Source organism: Passer domesticus, chromosome 4, assembly GCF_036417665.1.
Source record: "Passer domesticus isolate bPasDom1 chromosome 4, bPasDom1.hap1, whole genome shotgun sequence".
Taxonomy (NCBI): domain Eukaryota; kingdom Metazoa; phylum Chordata; class Aves; order Passeriformes; family Passeridae; genus Passer; species Passer domesticus.
The window spans coordinates 1752408-1768409 of record NC_087477.1 but is presented as its reverse complement, the minus strand read 5'-3'; the positions used below and the strand labels follow the sequence as shown (position 1 = coordinate 1768409).

Here is a 16002-nt window from a genome sequence, read left to right as displayed (position 1 = left end):
GGACAGAATTCATAGGAGACTTGTTTTGGCCTTTTACAAGGTTAACTGAGAAACAACTTAAAATCCCAGGCTAAATCGTCTGCTTTAACGCGTGGGGATTCCTTCAAGACCCTTCGTAACTCCCGTGGTGCCGGGCCGGGCCGCGTCCCAGCGAGCACCAACACCAGCAGCTCGATGTATGCAGCATGGTTGGCACCAGGGAAACGAGTCAGTATCCCTACAGCTGCCCGCTCTGCCTGCAGGGCTGTCACGCAACAGCAATGTTCCAGAAGGAACAGGTATTTTTACATCCTCAGGACCGTGTGATCTTTGGTCCTGGTGGTGGATCAGAGAGAAAAGCTGAAAGTGACAGACTGAACTTGACTCTAGGAGAGGGATGCCTCAGCAGAGGGTCTGGGGACCTGTGGTGCCAGCCAGTGGCCCGGCACTCGGACACAGCAGGAAGACCCCAGACTATCACACTTCACCTGGGAAGGTAGAAAAGCTCAGGGGTTCTTTGTTCAAGGTCCCCCAGAGGCACCAGCTGAAGCTGCCACAGTTCCACCTTGATAAAATTGTTTAAAAAGATCCAGAGGTCTGACACTCTGCTGTGGAGGACATTCCACAGGCCATATTTGCCCAATTATCCAATTAAAAAAAAACCAAAAAAACAAACAAAAACAACCAAACAAAATTAAATAAAACAGCGATTTGAATTATGTAGCTTAATATATATACAATTAAATACACTCAAAATATTGACAATATAATTTGCTGTAAATAACGAATAATTTGGTCCTGATAATAGCGTATAAGCAAAAATAACCTTGCGGGTTATGCGTGGAGTAAGGAGTGCAGGGCTTTTGGACCCCTGTCACCTCACATACTAGCTTGTCAAGCCAAAATTCCCCTTTTTATGCTGTATGTCATTACCATCTCCTCCCACTTTCGATTCCTCACACTTGTATCACCGCCTTCATCATCACCTTCACCAAGCATGCTCCACCATTCTTTTAGGAGATTGTACCACTCTTTGGGGATCTTCTTTGAGGAAGGCCTCTCCTCTTCCTCCATGTCCTGTAGTTCACCTTTTGGATTACACATGCGCACCCAGCTGGTACTGTATAAGCCAATATTGTGTTCTAACATTAAAGCAGTGGATCTCATATAATCAACATTTCCCTGGTGTCCAACCAAATTCTCCTCTATTCCAACTAAATTTAGTCATAGTTATCTCTTGCTTCCTCCTGTTCTGAACATCTGCAGGAGAAGTGGGTGGGAGAGGGGGGAACAACTTTAACTTTTTTATTATTTCCAAATATTACTGTATCAGTATTGATTACTCTTTCAATTTTGTCATCATGAATCATACCTATTTACCATACACAGTTCTCCCCATTTCGGCATTTAGAAGCTTTTGGTTTTACTTTGCACCCAAGAAAATATACCCCCAAATGTGCACAAATAACTCCTTTAGCATGTCCTCATTTTCAGCTGGCTTTTCCATTGTTTTCTGCTATCTTGTCCTCATCTTTCCACAATTCCTGTGTCTATTCAAGTCCAGCCTGGGACAGTGCACACATTTGCTTTAGTTCTGTAGTGATTTATGCCCAGCCATCCTGCCAACCACACCCATTTCAATGTTGCAACAACCTGACTCTGGGCTGCAGTATGTGAATCACACTCTGCTGTGTGAGCTGGCAGAGCACCAGAGCAGGCTCTGAAGAAGGGGCATTCGGTACATTAGTGAAGTGAGTGCTGGAACCTGGGCTAGCTCTTAGAACTCCGGCACTATGGCAGGAGTCGGAAACTGCCTCGCTATGGGGATTTACCAGAGGCAGAACCTTTAGTGCCACTTGCTCTCCAGTGCCAGACACAAGCCACGACAGGGACGAGGCACAGGAGAAAGGAGGAGGATCCTTGTCTTCAGGTTCCGCAAGGAACACCTTAGTCCAGGTGAAGAGAACAGGATGAGAAGCCCCTAGCTGTACTGCCCAAGGGGTTTTGTACACATACAAGTCATGGGGTGGATGCAAACAATGAACCAATAGAGAATCCTCAGGAGAGGAGTGAGGGGATTTCATCAAGTGTCTGGGGCCAATTGGGGTAGGAGGGTGGAGAGGATGGGTCACAAGGGCCAATGGGGCTTCCAGGGGTAGGGGAATTCCAAAGGGGTGTTGCAGTCAGGGATTGGCCCAAAGGTTCAAGAACCAAGGGGCTGGGTTGCCTTGACAGGCAGGGAAAGAGCTGGAACAAGGGGTGGGGAAGGGCACGAGGGACAGTTTGGAGGGAGGGTAAAACCCACAGGTGAACCAACTCAGGAAAAACATGGGGGCACAACAGAGCCCTTAAACATCACTTAAATTGGAATCAATACAATAAATTTGAACTGCAACAATCAAGAGCATCTTGAGGGATGCAGCCTGACCAGCAAGGTCAGCAGGCAAAATAAAGGTTTTGCTGAGCAATGGCCCTTTGATGAAGCAAAACATTTACAATCAGGGCAGTCCATTCATGCGGACGGGCGCGCACTCTGGGGGTACAGCTAAGGCCATGAGGTCACAGCAGGGCTCAGGGGTCACAGCAGGCTGAGCTCTCAGCAGGCCCTGATGTCACAGAGGTGCCAGAGGTGCCAGAGCCCCGTGGTTGCACAGCAGCACAAGGAACCAGCAGTCAGTCCCTGAGCACAACTGTTGCGGCAGCAGCGGCGGTGGCAGCAGCGGTGCTGACGTTGGGACAGCGGTGTCGGGACAGCGGTGGCAGCAAGAGCTGCGGGACTGGCGGAGGACAAGGCACCATGGCCCTTGATCTGCGCCTCCTACTCCTGCTGCTCCTGGCCGTGGCCCTGCCTGCCAGGGCTGCCCAGGCTGCTCCGCTGCAAGCGCGGCGAGCAGGTGAGCCGGCAGCCTGGCTGCCCTTTCCCGGGACAGCGCTCCCTGCTCCCTGGGAAGCGCTGGGGATGCTTTTGCCCAGGACTTTAGGGAGGGTTTCCTCTGTGGGAGGGAGAGAGACCCCACGGGCCGTGGGCTACTCCAGCCACCCCTCCAGAGATATTGCAAAGGGCCTGCAAAGAGGTTGGAGAGCGACCAGGAGCCAGTCCAGAGCTCCACAGGCCCCTGTGTAGCTTTGGCTATGTCCATTTGCATCTGGCTCCCACAGCCTTACCCAACACCCCTGCAGTGCCCAGTTCCCTGTGGCAGAAGGGGATCCCAGCACACCATGGAAATGGTTCTGATCTCTGCTCCCTTCTAGACTGGAATAGTGACATGGGTTTCCAGGAAGTCCTGATGAATGATGGTTTGAAGTTCCTGGAGGATGCTGGAGGCAAGTTTTCATTCTGCTTTTCCTGAGTGAATAATCAGGATCAATTCAACAAAAGCTCACTTATAAACCAGTTCCCTTAATATAATCTTAAGGTTGAAAGAATCTGGAAACCTTGCCCTGCTCCCTTCTGGAGCCTTGAGGGATCCCACGGGATCACTGTCAGTGGGAGGAAGGAGCATTTAGCTTTCAGTCTTCCTCCCGTGTGCAATGCCAGTGTGTCCTTCCGTGTGATCTGTGCATTCACAGAGAGAAGCAGAGAGGGAAGGGGCCGGGCCCAGGGCTGTGCCCCGGGGCTGAGCCTTGTGGGCAGCCTGAGGATCTCCTGCAGTGCCACAGGAGCTCTTCTGTCCTGCTTTTCTTTGCAGCTGAACCTGCTGGTGAAGGCCCCACATCCAGGACTGAGGCTCTGGGAGATGCTGAGGGTAGGTCAAGGCCTTTCCCCTAGGAGAGCTGCCAGCTCAGAGCCCAAAGCTGGGCCAGGGAGGCAGCGCTGCAGGTGCCAGCACAGAACCATGCACGTGTGTGCCCTCGCCCTGCACGATCCCCTCACCGCTCCTGCGGCTCAGTGGTGCCCGTGCAGATCAGCAGAGATGGCAGAAGCTTCTGTGGCTGTTGAGTTACAGGTGTGTCTGCAGGGAGGACTTTCATACGTCCTTTGGTGGTTATTGCTGACAAGCCCAGCTCCCATGGCAGGGGTGAGTATTGTGTCCCTGCTGACCCCACAAGTTGAGCCCTGCTTTTGTGGGTTCCATTCCTGGGAAATTGAACTATTTTTCTCTAAGTTCCTCCAAACAGGAAGATGCAAGACACAAGTGACAAGATATCCCTGGAACGATCCAAACAGACGAGGCAAGTGCTGAAGGAACTCCTGCAGACAAGACAAGGTGGGTGCATTTGCCTCATGCTTCCCCTGGGACTCAGCAGCTGGGGGCTTTGGCTGCACATCTGAACGCATGGTTCCCGGCACAGCGGGAAGGGATCCATGGCCCATTCCAAATGAGGAATGTTTCCATCTGATCCAGCTGTCTCTTTTCCATTCTCCAGAAATTAAAGGAAAGCCTATGCAGAAGGAAGCATTTCCCGGTGGAAGCAGTGGCTCCATGCCAGCCTCTGCTCCAGGAAGGGAGGTGATGCCAGGCACAGTCAAGGAAGGTAATTGCTGTGCCTCTGGGCCTGAGCCCTGCTGAGGCTTGAGCTGCCCTCTCTGCTGCTTGGCAGTGCAGGCACAGCCTGGACTAGAGCGGCACAGCCCAGGGGAATTATCCTGAGCAGGCTCAGGGCACTCGGGTACTGAGCAGTCCTGCTGGGGTCCCTCCATGGGAGACATGTCCTGAAACCTGGCAGTGACTGCATGGGGTGCCCACGGTGGGGAAAGGACAGAGGGGAAGAGCAAGGCTCCAGTGTGGCCTGAGAGGGCCTGGCTGTTTGCCCTTGGGATCTGGGGGAGCTGTCCCATCAGAAGGAGGGCAGGAGGGGACAAGGAAGGGAGGGAGAGATGGATAGCTGTGGCACTGCCTGCTGCAGTTTGCCCCAGGGCTTTTGTGAGGATTTCTTCTGTGTGTGAGGGAGAGAGCCTCGGGGCTCTGCACTGCTCAAGCCAGCCCTCCCAGGGATGTTGCTGAGGGCAGGGAAACAGTGTGGAGGGTAATCAGGAGCCAGCCCAGAGCTCCCCAGGCCCCTTTGCACCTTTGGCCATGTCCATTCACATCTGGCTCCCACGGCCTTACCCAACCGCCCTGCAGTGCCCAGTTCCCTGTGGCAGAAGTGGATCCCAGCACACTCTGTTAAATGTTCTCATCTGTGCTCCATTCTAGATGAGGTTGCTGGGAAGGCTTCTCCATCAGCTTGGATGAATAAAGTTTTGATGCCCTTGGAGCCTCCTGCGGGTATGTTCTCAGTGTGCTACTGAGCAAGAATTGCTGACAAGCGGGCAGGAACCAGGTGAAAGAAGCTGCTGTGGCTGTTGTGTTACAGATGTGTCTACAGGGAGGACTTCTCCAGCTCCTACCTTGGATGCTGTACACAAGCCCAGCTCCCATCACAGGGGTGAGTAGTGTGTCCCTGCTGACCACACAGGCTGAGCCTTGCTTTTGTGGATCCATTCCTGGGAAATGGAAATATTTTTCTCTAAGGTTCTTCGACAAGGAAGATCCTATACACAACAGATAAGATATCCGTGGAACAATCTAAACAGAGGAGGCAAGAGCTGAAGGAACTCCTGCAGACAAGACAAGGTGGGTGCATTTACCTCATGCTTTCCCTGGATCTCAGCAGCTGGGGGCTTTGGCTGCACATCTGGACACACCGTGCCTGGCGCAGTGGGAAGGGATCCATGGCAGCCTCGCTACCCCGCTGCTGCTTTCATGCCCTGCAGGGATGTTTCCCAGCCTGGCCTGGCAGCAGCTTCTGCCCAGCCTCTGTAGGAAGTTTTTTGGCATCAGCTGACAGGCAGCCCAAACTCTAACACATCCTGAGATCCCCCACAATATCCAGCCCTGCAGATTAAGAAAAGGGTGTCTGTTTGGAGGTGGAAGTGCTGCCATCATGCCACCGTAACCTGGCCATTTTCCTACTCCATAAATTTCACAAATATTACCTCTGATGCCACCGCCCAAGTAGGGAAGAGCCCCATCTGATGCAGCTGTCTCCCTTCCTTTGTCAAGAGATGGACATAGTGCTTCAGTGGAAGGTGGCATTTATTGAAGGAAGCACTCCATCTTTGGTGCCAGCCCCTGCTGCAGGAAGGAAGGCAAAGCCAGACACGGGCACAGGCACAGCAGGTAATTGCTGTGCCGGGCTCAGCCCTGGCCGGGGCTGTGTGGCATCAGCTCTTCCCCCAGGGCCTGCCCTTGCCCGGCCCGGCAGCAGCCAAAGCTGGAGGTGCCTCAGCTTCCAGGCCTCTGGAGCTGGTTCAGAGCCCCGGGGAAACGGGACTGGTGCAGCAACGTCCCTGGCGCTGCAGCTGCTGCGGAGCTGGCCCTGAGTGCCCAGAGGCCCAAGGCACAGGAGCAGCCCCGAGCGGGAGCCCTGCCGCCAGCCCAGGGCCAGAGCCAGCCCTGGCACACAATGGAAACAGTTCTCATCTTGGTTTGCTTCCAGACTGGGAGGCTGGGAAGGATTCTGCATTAGCCTGGCGCTCTGAAGTTGTGAAGCCCTCTGGGCATTCTGCAGGTATGTTCTCACTGTCCCACCAAGGCATAATGTTTGACTGTCTGGCAAGAACCAGGTGACAGAAGCTTCTGTGGCTGTTGTGTTCCAGGCGTGTCTGCAGGGACGACTTCACCAACTCCTACCTTGGATGATACAGAAAAGCCCAGCTCCCATGGCAGGGGTGAGTAGTGTGTCCCTGCTGACCCCACAGGCTGAGCCCTGCTTTTGTGGAATCCATTCCTGAGAAATGGAACTACTTTCTCTTAAGGTCCTACAACAGGAGAGACCAAAGACATGGCAGAAAAGAAATTCCAGGACCCATTAGAAATCATGTGGCAAATGCTGAAGGAATGTCTGCAGAGAAGACAAGGTGGGTGCATTTCCCTCATGCTGTCCCTGGGACTCAGCAGCTGGGGGCTTTGGCTGCACATCTGGACACGTCGTGCCCGGCACAGCAGGAAGGGATCCATGGCAGCCTCGCTGCCCCGCTGCTGCTTTCACGCCCTGCAGGGCTGTTTCCCAGCCTGGCCTGGCTGCAGCTTCTGCCCAGCCTCTGCAGGAAGGCATTTGGCATCAGCTGACAGGCAGCCCCAATTGCACCACAGGCCATGCCCACCCTCAGATCCCCTCCAAATTCCTTCTGTCCAGGCAGATCACATGTTGGAGCTGTTTGGGGAAGGAACCAGCCTTGGGTTGTCCCAAAATCCTGGGTGTTTTCAGTTCCTTATCCATTTATTTCACAAGGGATGCTTCCTGAAGTTGTCACCTTCCCCATTGCCAGTCAGGAATGTTTCCATCTGATCCAAATGTCTCTTTTCCATTCTCCAGAAATAAAAGGAGAGCCTGTGCAGAAGGAAGCATTTGCAAGAGGAAGCAGTGGTTCCATGCCAGCCTCTGCTCCAGGAAGGGAGGCAATGCCAGGCACAGGCACGGGAGGTAATTGCTGTGCCTCTGGGCCTGAGCCCTGCTGAGGATTGAGCTGTCCTCTCTGCTGCTTGGCAGTGCGGGCACAGCCTGGACTAGAGCGGCACAGCCCAGGGGAATTATCCTGAGCAGGCTCAGGGCACTCGGGTACTGAGCAGTCCTGCTGGGGTCCCTCCATGGGAGACATGTCCTGAAACCTGGCAGCGACTGCACGGGGTGCCCACGGTGGGGAAAGGACAGAGGGGGAGAGCAAGGCTCCAGTGTGGCCTGAGAGGGCCTGGCTGTTTGCCCTTGGGATCTGGGGGAGCTGTCCCAGCAGAAGGAGGGCAGGACGGAGGGAGGGAGGGAGGGAGGGAGGGAGGGAGGGAGGGAGGGAGGGAGGGAGGGAGGGAGGGAGGGAGGGAGGGAGGGAGGGAGGGAGGGAGGGAGGGAGGGAGGGAGGGAGGGAGGGAGGGATAGCTGTGGCACTGCCTGCTGCAGTTTGCCCCAGGGCTTTTGTGAGGATTTCCTCTCTGTGTGAGGGAGAGAGCCCCAGGGCCCTGCACTGCTCAAGCCACCCCTCCCAGGGATGTTGCTGAGGTAGGGAAAGAGTGTGGAGAGTGATCAGGAGCCAGCCCAGAGCTCCCCAGGCCCCTGTGCACTTTTGGTCATGTCTATTCACATCTGGCTCCCACAGCCTTACCCAACCGCCCTGCAGTGCCCAGTTCCCTGTGGCAGAAGGGGATCCCAGAATGCCACTGATATCGTTCTGGTCTCCGCTCCCTTCTAGACTGGAATCATGACTTGGATTTTTTGGAAGCCCTGCTGGAAAATGGCTTGAAATTCCTGGATGATGCTGGAGGCTATTCCTCCGTGTGCCTTTCTTGACAGAATAATCAGTGTCAATGTGACAAGATCTCACTCATAAGCCATTTCCCTTAATATTATGTAAGGGCTGAAGTTTTCTGAGAATCTTGCCCTGCTCCCTTCTGGAGCCTTGAGGGATCCCACAGGATCACTGTCAGTGGGAGGAAGGAGCATTTAGCTTTCAATCTTCCTCCTGTGTGCAATGCCAGTGTGTCTTTCTGTGTGCTCTGTGCAGTCACAGAGAAGTGCAGAGAGGGAAGGGGCCAGGCCCGGGGCTGTGCCCCGGGGCTGAGCCTTGTGGGCAGCCTGAGGATCTCCTGCAGTGCCACAGGAGCTCTTCTGTCCTGCCTTTCTTTGCAGCTGAACCTGCTGGTGAAGGCCCCACATCCAGGACTGAGGCTCTGGGAGATGCTGAGGGTAGGTCAAGGCCTTTCCCCTAGGAGAGCTGCCAGCTCAGAGCCCAAAGCTGGGCCAGGGAGGCATCGCTACAGGTGCCAGCACAGAACCATGCACGTGTGTGCCCTCGCCCTGCACGATCCCCTCACCACTCCTGCGGCTCAGTGGTGCCCGTGCAGATCAGCAGAGATGGCAGAAGCTTCTGTGGCTGTTGAGTTACAGGTGTATCTGCAGGGAGGACTTCTCCAGCTCCAGGGCTGGATGCTTGGCCCCAACCCAGCTCCCATGGCAGGCGTGAGTAGTGTGACCCTGCTGACCCCACAGGCGGAGCCCTGCTTTTGTGGGATCCATTCCTGGGAAATGGAACTACTTTCTCTTAAGGTCCTCCAAAAGGGAAGACCCAAGATACTGCAGCTAAAATGTCTCATGACTCAGGTGAATTCCTGAGACAAACACAGAAGGAAGCACCCGGAGGACAAGGTGGGTGCATTTCCCTCATGCTTCCCCTGGGACTCAGCAGCCGGGGTCTTTGGCTGCACATCTGGACACGCCGTGCCTGGCACAGCAGTAAGGGACCCGTGGCAGCCTCGCTGCCCTGCTGCTGCTTTCACACCCTGCAGGGCTGTTTCCCAGCCTGGCCTCGCTGCAATACCTCCCCAGCCTCTGCAGGATGGAATTTGGCATTAGCTGATAGGGTGCCCCAACTGTACTGTGGGCCTGAGATCCCCTGCCATTTCCCAGTCTCTGAGAAGATCAGGAGGTGCAGCTCTTTGCACAAGGGAGTGCACTGGCCCAACCCCAATTACCTGAGCTTTTACCTGTCACTTTGACAAGCATTGCCTCATGAAGATGCCACCTCCCCAATGGGGAATGTTTCCATTTGATCCAGTTGTCCCTTTTTTCCTTTTTCAAGTGATGGACCAAAAGGCTGTGCAGAAGGAGGAACAGCCAGGGAGAAGCAGTGGCTCATTGGCAGCCCTAGCTGCAGGAAAGAAGGCAATGACAGACACAGGCACAGGCACAGCAGGTAATTGCTGTGCCGGGCTCAGCCCTGGCCGGGGCTGTGTGGCAGCAGCTCTTCCCCCAGGGCCTGCCCTTGCCCAGTCCAGCAGCAACCAAAGCTGGAGGCACCTCGACTTCCAGGCCTCTGGAGCTGGTTCAGAGCCCCGGGGAAACGGGACTGGTGCAGCAACGTCCCTGGCGCTGCAGCTGCTGCGGAGCTGGCCCTGAGTGCCCAGAGGCCCAAGGCACAGGAGCAGCCCCGAGCGGGAGCCCTGCTGCCAGCCCAGGGCCAGAGCCAGCCCTGGCTCCCGACTGGGCAGGGGCTGCGCTGGGTCCTGACAGGGCCTGAGCCTGTCCCCTGGGGCTGGGGGAGCTGTCACGGGGTAGGGAGGGCCAGGGGTGGCAGTGGCTGCTCAGGGATGGCTTTGGCCCGTGTCCCTGGCAGCAGCCACTGCCCAAGCAGCTGCGCTGCCCCCGGGCTCTCCTCCCGGCCTGCTGGGCTTTGTTGGCTGGCACAGCCTGTGCCAGGGCTGGCAAGGTGCCTGCAGGCCCCAGCTCTGGGGGAAACAGAGAACGTCCTGCCCGTATCCACCGTGCTGCCAGCTCAGCAGTGCAGCACAGCACGGGCTCACGCTCCCCATCGCTCCCACAGATGCAGGCAGCACCACAAGACCTGTTCCTAATGCCCAGGATGGCCTCGGAAGGGGTTTCTGTCAGGGAACCGGCTGCTGGCTAGGGTTACTGGGAGGCATGCTTTATTTGGAGTTTGTCTTCATGATGTGCTGCATTGGAATCTGGTATTCCTGGAAAAGAAAACAGTGAGTGTTTTGTGCTCTCCCCCTCAAACAGCTTTTTTTGAAAGTCTAACGTGGACAGGGAACATTCCCATTGAGGCTGCAGTGGAGTTGTGGCCAGTCCATGATTGTCCAAATAACTCTGCTGAGGGTTCTGCTGCTGTCCAGTGCTTCCATTGGCCTCTCAATTGCTGGGCCTTGTTCTGGGGGCCCCGCTGGGGCTGCAGCCAGTGCTGGCTCCCACTGAGGCTGCCTGGCCAAGAGCAGCCCCAGGGGCACGGGGCAGAGGCAGAGGGAGGTGGGAAGGAGAAAGAGCAGGGCCGAGATTGCCCTTGAAAGGCAGAGGCGCTCTGGGGCCCGCTCCTGGCCAGGGACCCTGCCCAGAGCCGTGCCCTGCTGGCCGGGGCCTTGAGGGGCAGCTGTCCAGCTGGGCCCAGCTGTGCCAGCAGCTCCAGCCGTGCTGGGGAGCCTTGCCAGCTCTGGGCCCTGCTGTGCACGAGGGTCCCTGTGTGCCACTGGCAGCTGGGGCCTCAGCCACCTCCTCTCTGCACAGGAGCACCTCTGGACAGCAGTTGGAAGATGGTGGCTGCACCTCACACCCAGACAGCGTGAGCAGCTCCTCCAGCAGCAGGAACGGCCTGGACAGCCCTCTCAAGTGTTCTGTGAAGAGGACCCCAGAACAACCGTCTACGAGGAAGCCTCTTATTGCCCCATAGATCCCACTGCCATCTGCTCTCCCCATGGGCCTCCCCAAGCTGCCTTCATCCCTTTTTTTCTCTCCATCTGTCCCATCCCAGCCAACCCGAGTTCCTCCAGAGACACCAGGACCAGCCCAGCACCTTCCAGCCCTTCCTGAGACCAACACATCCCTTCCTCTGCCCCTGAGCCCTCTGGCCTTGCCCTCTAAGAAACACTGAAGGTGACACCCCACCCCACCCTCCCCCCCCCCCCCCCCCACTTGCAGGGTAGGCAATGGCCTATTCTTCTGTTTAAATAAAGAGATGGATCCGTGTTGTGGTTTGAAATCAAAACCAGTGAGAGACTCCAAGTCAGAAATACAATTTATTAGGAAAAAGAAAAAAAAAACCAAAATACTTGCAATAATACAAAAGGAAAACCACTGACAGGGTCAGAATACAGCCTGACACCCTGCTAGTTAGGGTGGTGGAAGCAGTCCAGATGAAATGGACTTGTGGAAGTGGTGATCCTGTAGAAACAATCTGGTAGCTCTCATCCTCTGGAAAAGCATTGGGTAAGGGCGGCGGTTCCTCTGGGAATCCAGTGGAAAGACTGCTTGTTGTGTCCCAAAACCCAGATTATATCCAGCTGGGGATGCTTAGCTCCTCCCCCATGGGCAGAGCATCTCACAGTGGGCTGATATCATTCTGCCTCATGCTGTGGGTCCTTGATTAGCCATTAAACAGAAATTGCTCTGGGAGGGAGTTATCTCTGAGTCATGTGGCAAGACATTGATGGGCCCATTAACAGGAGATAAGGAAGAAACAATGCCCCTGCTGGTTTCAGCAGCTCTTGAGTATGGGATTAGAATACATCTTTACACTGCAACCTAGGACAAGTGGTCACCCCAGTGTCCAGGTGGCAGCAGCAGCAGCAGCAAAGCCCACCCAGCCCCAGCACTGACTGAGCTCCATGCCCAGGAGGAGCCGTGGATGCCCACGGTGTGGGTAGGCAGAAGCCAGGCAGGGGCTGCTGTTGAAATGGAGGTTTTGGGGGGTTCAATTAAGTTAGCAATATATGGACTAAGCATTTAAATTTTAAATTGTAGAATTATGTGTTGAATTTTAACCTTTTACTTAAGAAACCTCTGCCAAGGTACAAAGGGCATAGGAAAATGCAAATTTCTGAAGCTTCTTGCTATGAAGGACAACACCAGCATAATAAATTGGGCAGGAGATCTTTCTCCTTTTTAATGCCTTTATTTAAAAAATTCAGCTCAGGCTGGGGAGAAATGACAGGTCGCGCACACCCCTGCTGCTCCCAGGAGTGGCACGAAGGAGGAGGATGATGATGCAGCTGTGTCCGCTGGTATGCAGGCGGAGCTGGGGCTTCCGTCCTCGAGGGAGTAGTGGGAATTCTGCTTTTTTGGTCTAACATTCCAGGTCCTCTTTCTAGCTGACATCTTTTCAGGTTAGGGTGAAAAGTAAAAAGGATCTTAGCAGATACTACGGATTCAGTTCCTCACCTTTAGACATTACTTAGGTTTCATAATTCCATGTTGGCTTCTTGATTTTAGGTTTTTTTTTCCTGGAAAATTGCAAAATTTGGTGAAATGTATTCTCATCTGCATACTAGCTCTGATGTCACCTCCCCCTGCTACCTGCAGGCTCCTGGGAAGCAGCAGGGGGACAATTGCGCTTGATTTCTAACCATTAACAGGTAATTGAAGAAAAACTATTAACAAGAGGTGATTGCAACATGAAGCTATCAACAACAGTCAACACTTCAACTCTCAACAACTGGCCCAACCTGTTTAACTTTGCAGCCTTAAAAAAATTGGATAATTTGTGGGGGTGAACACACCAAGTGTGGAGACACGAGGCTTGACTCCATTTCAGAAGGCTGATTTATTATATATTCTATTAAAATACTACATTAAAACTATACTAAAAGAACAGAGAGGAAAAAATGACCAGAAGGCTACAAAGAAGAATAGAATAGAATGCATAACAAAAATCTTGTGACTGCTCACAGGCTCAACACAGGTGGCTGTGATTGGTCATCAAGTGAAAACAATCCACATGGACCAATGGAAGATGCACCTGTTGCATTCCACAGCAGCAGATAGTTATTGTTTACATTTCTTTCCTGAGGCCCTCAGCTCCTCAGGAGGGGAAAAATCCCAGGAACAGGTTTTTAATAAAATATCATAGCTACAGATGAATGTTTTACTCATAACACCAGGAGAAGACCAGGGAATGCAAGAAGCCTACACAAAGGAGCTCCTCTGTCTCCAAGCTGATCAAAACCAACAGACGTACTCAGATAAGCACCAGGGGACCACAGCGCACACAGAAATGAGAAAAGTTCAAAAGTTCAGTCGTGAGGAAGACCACAGCCTTCAGCCTCAGAGTCCACCAAAGACCCCAGTATGACCACCACAGGAAACAACGCGTGCCCAGAAGGGCGTGGATCTCATCACCATGTGAGGGGAGGACAGGCGGGGCCAGGGGTTGAATATGCATGAAGAGATTATGTAATGTCTTGTATATGGAACATATTTGTGAACAAAGATGTGGCTCGGACCAGGGCTTGGGGCACAAGTTTTCACGAGAGCCGTCTCGCTTGTGCCAGGCCCTGACACGCATACCCACTTCATAACTACATCAGGTTGTGGGGTCCATTTATTCCGCATATCGCTTCACTTGGCGACCCAGATGGGACTAACTCTGCTCACCTGCTGGTCCGGCTGGGCACAGATCCTCTCAGGTGTGCCACGGGACTCTTCCCCAGGAGAGACTTGGTGCCTCGGCTGTACACTGCAGAGAGCAGACCACAGCGCATTGCGACTGTGGACAGAAGTGGTATGTATTCCTTTCCTTTTTATAGGGTTGGCTACCGATAAGTCGCATAAGAGACGTCTTTGTGTGCAGTTTTGCACAAGCAGTTTGCAAGCAATCGTCTGCCGGGGAGAAGCTGGTGGCGGGGGGTCCCCAGCTGACAGAGCAGCTGGCGGAGCGTTGGTTTGAACTGTGATTGTGTATGGTTATCACGTCCGGACGTGTGTGCTTGTGTGTGTGTGTGGGTGTGAGTGAACGGTGAAACACGCTGCGGGGAGTGAGGTCTTGGTTTAGTTTCTCTGGTAACTGTGGTTTTTCAAAGAACATTTCAAGGGTGCCGGGTCGCCATGAGCGTGGCGCAGGTCGGCGCGGCGGGCAGAGGCGGCGCAAAGCCGGGGCAGCGGCGGCCAGCCGGCAGCACCTGGGAGAGCAAGCAGCGCATGCCCAGCGCAGGCAGCCCCTGGCCTGCAGCACATGCGTGGTGCAGGGCGGCTCCAACGAGCGGGGCCAGCGCGGTGCAGGGCCATGAGCTGGGGCTTGCCAAATTGCTCTCGGCGCAGCGGGCCGACAGCACGGCTGGCAGGCACTCGGGGCATAAGCCGCGGTTTGTAGGGTTGCTTTGAACACCGCTAGCTGATAGCACAGCTAGCAGGAGCACGGTACAAGTCAGCATTTGCAAGCAAGCGCCGCTGGTTGGTAAGGGGCAGGAACCACCTGCAGGCAGCCAGCAAGCCCGCCTGGACTAAGAGTTAAGTGTTTGCTGTGTGATAACACTGCCCTTCAGTCTTGACAGCTGTTACTAGGAGAGCCTTTGAATTAAGGGGTTTGCTGCTGCTTTTTTCTTTTTTTTTTTTTTTTGGTACAAGCTGAAATAAATGGGCAGGAGATCTTTCTCCTCTTTAATGCCTTTATTTAAAAGGATCAGCTCAGGTGGAGAGCAATCGATGGGTTGTGCCCACGCCGCTGCTGCTCCCAGGAGTGGCACAGAGGAGAAGGGTGATGCAGCTTTGTCCGCTGGTCTGCAGGCAGAGCTGGGGATTCCATCCTCTTGAGAGATTAGGAGATTCCACCTTTTTGGTCCATCACCTTGGTTCCTCTCTCTAGTCAAGATTCTTTCAGGTGAGGGTGAGAAGCAAAAAGGATCCAAGCAGGCATTGGACTATGCTCCCATCCTTAGACATCACCTACGTACCCATAGTTCTATGTTGGCTCGTTGTTTTTAGGGGTTTCCCTGGAACACTGCAAAATTTGGTGCAATGCATTTGTCATCTGCATACTCGCTCTGATGCCACTCCCATTCTCCTGGTACTTGCAGGGTCCCGGCATCCCTCCCTGGCAAGCCTCAAGGGGACAAGGGTTAAACGCTAACCATTAACAGGTAATTGAAGAACAACTCTTAACAATGAAGCTAACTTAACAGCGACTGGTCCAACTTGTTTTAACTCTGCAATCTGAAAAAAAATAGATAACAATTTATTCACAACACAAGCGAGAGGTGATTTGCCCATGGTTGCTGCCTAACTTCAAGCCTGGGCTGGGAGAGCTCGGCCTCTGAGACATGCTCTTCACAGGTGGTTTCAGCTTGAACCGAGTCAGTCTCTTCATCCGTCAGGGGCTGGGGAGTCATAGAACGGGAGGATGGAGGGAGAGACAGAGTGTTCTTGGGAGGGATATACCGCAGTTCAACACGTTGCTATCGAGCCTTTGACTGGGAACACCCCGCAGCTGAAAGAGTGCTTAGAAACGCCTTGACCTGGGGGCTTGAAGGGGTGATTCCCAGTTTTGTGTGCAGACTGACAGCTTTTCACTGGGAGCCAGACTGGCACACAGCTTGGCTTCTCCTTCAGTGCAGAAAGTGTCAGAGGAGGTGGTATTGTGTTTCATATGGACAGAGACCTGCATGCCATGCATGTACCCCTGAACTGCCAAGATACTATAACCAAGATGTACATGCAAGGTGTGAAATAGTGAATTTAATCTGTGGAAAAAGTCACCTAGACCCTGAGACATGGGAAGACATCTTTGAAGAGGATTGGGAAAGGATAAAGGAGTGGCACAGCCATATCAAA

The 16002-nt window shown here is 53.9% G+C and overlaps 1 protein-coding gene across 1 annotated transcript; it reads left to right on the top strand.

Annotated features, from left to right (window-relative positions):
- The first annotated feature begins 2802 nt into the window (after positions 1-2802).
- LOC135298371 (uncharacterized) lies at positions 2803-11336 on the top strand. Its single transcript, XM_064415935.1, has 19 exons — positions 2803-2873; positions 3232-3303; positions 3669-3725; positions 3927-3998; positions 4086-4187; positions 4348-4455; positions 5118-5189; positions 5278-5349; positions 5436-5537; positions 5967-6083; positions 6403-6474; positions 6563-6634; positions 6722-6823; positions 7282-7389; positions 8584-8640; positions 8842-8913; positions 9001-9099; positions 9533-9646; positions 10969-11336. The coding sequence occupies exons 2-19, from the start codon at positions 3246-3248 to the stop codon at positions 11025-11027; spliced, it is 1515 nt and encodes a 504-aa protein (XP_064272005.1). The 5' UTR covers positions 2803-2873; positions 3232-3245; the 3' UTR covers positions 11028-11336.
- Positions 11337-16002: the final 4666 nt, after the last annotated feature.

What these genes read in the sequence shown, in the direction of transcription:
- LOC135298371 (XM_064415935.1), top strand. Translation starts at nt 3,246, where the DNA reads ATGGGTTTCCAGGAAGTCCTGATGAATGATGGTTTGAAGTTCCTGGAG. An exon ending in GCCCAGCTCCCATGGCAGGG is followed by an intron (nt 3,999 to 4,085) that starts GTGAGTATTGTG and finishes TTTTTCTCTAAG; the next exon opens with TTCCTCCAAACAGGAAGATG. An exon ending in ACTCCTGCAGACAAGACAAG is followed by an intron (nt 5,538 to 5,966) that starts GTGGGTGCATTT and finishes TCCTTTGTCAAG; the next exon opens with AGATGGACATAGTGCTTCAG.